Source organism: Pseudorasbora parva, chromosome 20 (assembly GCF_024679245.1).
Source record: "Pseudorasbora parva isolate DD20220531a chromosome 20, ASM2467924v1, whole genome shotgun sequence".
In the NCBI taxonomy this organism is placed as follows: Eukaryota; Metazoa; Chordata; class Actinopteri; order Cypriniformes; family Gobionidae; genus Pseudorasbora; species Pseudorasbora parva.
Window position 1 is genome coordinate 41538024 of NC_090191.1, and position 3478 is coordinate 41541501.

Below are 3478 nucleotides of genomic sequence, written 5' to 3' on the forward strand. Positions count from 1 at the left end.
ATTTTATTAATGTCTGAAACTCTCATGACTGTTTTATTTTATTTTATTATTTAACTGTACTATTTTGTATAATTTAATATAATTAATCCCTCAAATTCTCATGACTATATGTTGTATTGCATTTTATAATTTTATTTCTTTTCATTTAAATAATTTTATTTTTATAATTTTATTTCTTTTTATTCCATGTTTTAAGAACATTCCAAATGTAATCACGGTCGTTTTTGAGCGGGACGATTTAACACAAATGTCAGACGTTTTTCAAAATCATACCCAAGAGACTTTCCGTTTATTTCCAGTTTTATAAGCAATAATAAGACTACACTTGTATATACTAATATTGGCATGATTTGCCAGTGTATTGTACTAATGCTGCAGTATTTGTCCCTTAGGTCGTAAGCGGGAGTGGTTTTCTGTCGACGAGGCCATCAAGGTTCTGCAGAGCCACAAACCCGTTCATGCCGAATATCTGAGACGCCTTCGGATCAGTCGCTCGTCCTCCACCAATGGAAACCTGCTCCTACCACAAACCCCGCCCAGCAGCCGCACGCCACGCTTCAGCGCAACGTCATCAGCTGCCCGCAGATAGGACACACACACACACACACACACACCAGCACACCTCCGTCTACACAAAACCACCCTTTCCCTGGAGACACTGCACCTCCGAGGCACCTTTGGGACGTTCTTTAGAGGGACAAACCAAAGCTCTCCCTGAGGGATTTTTAGTGAAGAATGCCTTAATTTTTTTTTTTTTTTCGGGGAATCTGTTAATGATTGGTTTTAGTTAACAGGTTAGTTCACCCAAAAATGAAATTGATGTCATTAATGTCGTTCCACACCCATAAGACCTCCGTTCATCTTCACACACAGTTTAAGATATTTTATATTTAGTCCGAGAGCGTATGCAAGTGTATGCACACTATACTGTCCATGTCCAGCAAGGGAATAAAAACATCATCACAGTAGTCCATATGAGACATCAGTGGGTTAATTAGAGTCTCTTGAAGCATCCAAAATACATTTGGGTCCAAAAATAACAAAAACTACGACTTTATTCAGCATTGGCTTCTCTTCTGGGTTTGTTTTCAATCCTCAAGTAAAGATTCAAACGGTTATGAATCAGCGAATTGATTCATGATTCGGATCGCGTGTCAAACTGCTGAAATCACGTGACATTGACGATCCGAATCATGAATCAATTCGCTGATTCATACCCGTTTGAAGCTTTATTTGAGGATTGAAAACAAACCCAGAAGAGAAGACAATGCTGAATAAAGTCGTAGTTTTTGTTATTTTTGGACCGTATAGTGTGCATACACTTGCATACGCTCTCGGACTAAATATAAAATATCTTAAACTGTGTGTGAAGATGAACGGAGGTCTTACGGGTGTGGAACGACATTAGGGAGAGGAGTTAATGACATTTCATTTTTGGGTGAACTAACCCTTTAACTATTGAACCAGTTACATGGAAGTGCACTTCCATTTTCCCTCCAGATCTCGGAATTCTTGGATTGGGATGTTTGGGATTCTATGGACTGTCCGTGTCATTCCACGCGGCTTTACCTCTGTGAGTTCACTCTGTTAGCGAGGTCACGACCCCTTTAAGACGAGCCCTTTAAAAGCCCCTTCACTGCTGCTCTGGAGATTCCCGACGGATGAGTGATTAGTTGTGAGGGAGGGTCGTGATTTGGGCACTGCTACTCGTTTTATCCTTCGATTAAAAAACAAAAATGTTTGTAAATATACTAAATATGACAAATTATGAATCATGATTTTTAACTGCAAATGTATTCATCTTTTCTGCTCTTAACTGTTTCTATAAGGTCTTTAGGTGACTTTGAGGAAAACAACAACTGTGAATTTTGTTAGAGAAAAAGAAGAAATGTGTAAATCTCACGGAAACCGGTCATATTTCACCACAAAATAAACACAAATTAATCAGAATATCATGAGGACAAGAAGCCTGTTTTATGACCATTAGACATTTTCTTCTTTTAAACATAACAAATCTCTTTATTATTACTATATAGCAAAAGAAAGATATACTATTTAAATGATATAGTATTTATACATTATTGTGTTATTTGTTGTACGGGCTTATTTCATTTTAACAAGCTTTATTACAGTATTTCTTTACAGTAATAGTAATATGACAAGAGTCACCATTACATATATGAGCCAAGCAAATGGTCATTAAAATAGGCTTCAGTTCCTATATATATATATATATAATATTGGGGGGTGAGAAGTGACCTGTAAATGTTTTGAGAGATGAATCTTTGGCACCAGCAAAGCCTTGAGTGTGTGTCAGATCTGAGGATTGGGTGCCTTTTGTCCTCTGAACTTTAACTTCATGTTGTTCTGTCATTTGTTTTGTTTTTCACACACACACACACACACACACACACACACACACACACACACACACACACACACACACACACACACTGATAAACACTTGTTGACAGATGCTGCTCTGAGCGGATGCTCCTGTTGTGATTGTGTGAGTGAGATCTTCTCTGCTGTAATCACACACACACGCTCACACACACACCTACACATGCTCGCTCACATACACACAAGCTCAAACACACACACACTCACATGCACACATACTCACACTTTCAAACACTCACACACTCATACACTCACATACACGCGCGCACACACACTCTCAAACACTCACGCACACTCAAACTCACACACTCACACATACACACACTCGCGCTCACACACTCACACGCTCACACGCTCACACACATACACTCACTCACATACGCGCACACACACGCACACACTCAAACTCACACACTCATGCTCAGACACACTCACACACACACTCGCACATACGTGCACACACTCTCACACACAGAAACACTCACTCACTCAAACACATATACTCTAACACACACACTCGCGTACACACACACACTTACACACTCGCGCCAACGCTCACAAACACTCGCACACATTCAAGCACCCTCAAACACAATCACACTCGCACACATACTCACTTACACACTCACGCTCAGACACACACACACACACTCGCACATGCTCACACACACTCAAACACACAGACACACACTCTCACACATACACACACTCAACCCACTCTCAAACACACACTCTTAAACGCTCACACACAAACAAACACACTCTCAAACATTCAAACACACTCACGTACACATTCACTCTCAAACACACACACACACACAAACACTCTCACTCAGACGCACACACACTCTCACTCAAACCGAACACATCACTCCTGCTCATGTTTAGGTTCTGAGAGGTCTGGCATCGTGTGTGTGTGTGCGCGCGTGTGTGTGTGTGTGCGTGTCTGTGTGCGTGCGTGTGTGTGTGTGTGTGTGTGTGTGTGAGTGTGTGTGAGAGATGAAGAACAGATCGGTGCCAGTCTTTCATTTGCGTGGAGCAATTGTAAAAAATTACACTTGTCTTTAGATTACAC

At 40.6% G+C, this 3478-nt stretch overlaps 1 protein-coding gene across 1 annotated transcript in view; it reads left to right on the top strand.

Moving 5' to 3' along the window:
- The window catches only part of nudt4b (nudix (nucleoside diphosphate linked moiety X)-type motif 4b), a 13915-nt gene extending 13155 nt beyond the window's left edge, over positions 1-760 (top strand). Inside the window, exon 5 of the mRNA XM_067427400.1 lies at positions 393-760. Coding sequence (XP_067283501.1) covers positions 393-589 — 197 coding nt within the window. The 3' untranslated portion in view covers positions 590-760. The remainder of the gene's footprint in view (positions 1-392) is intronic.
- The last annotated feature ends 2718 nt before the right edge of the window (positions 761-3478 follow it).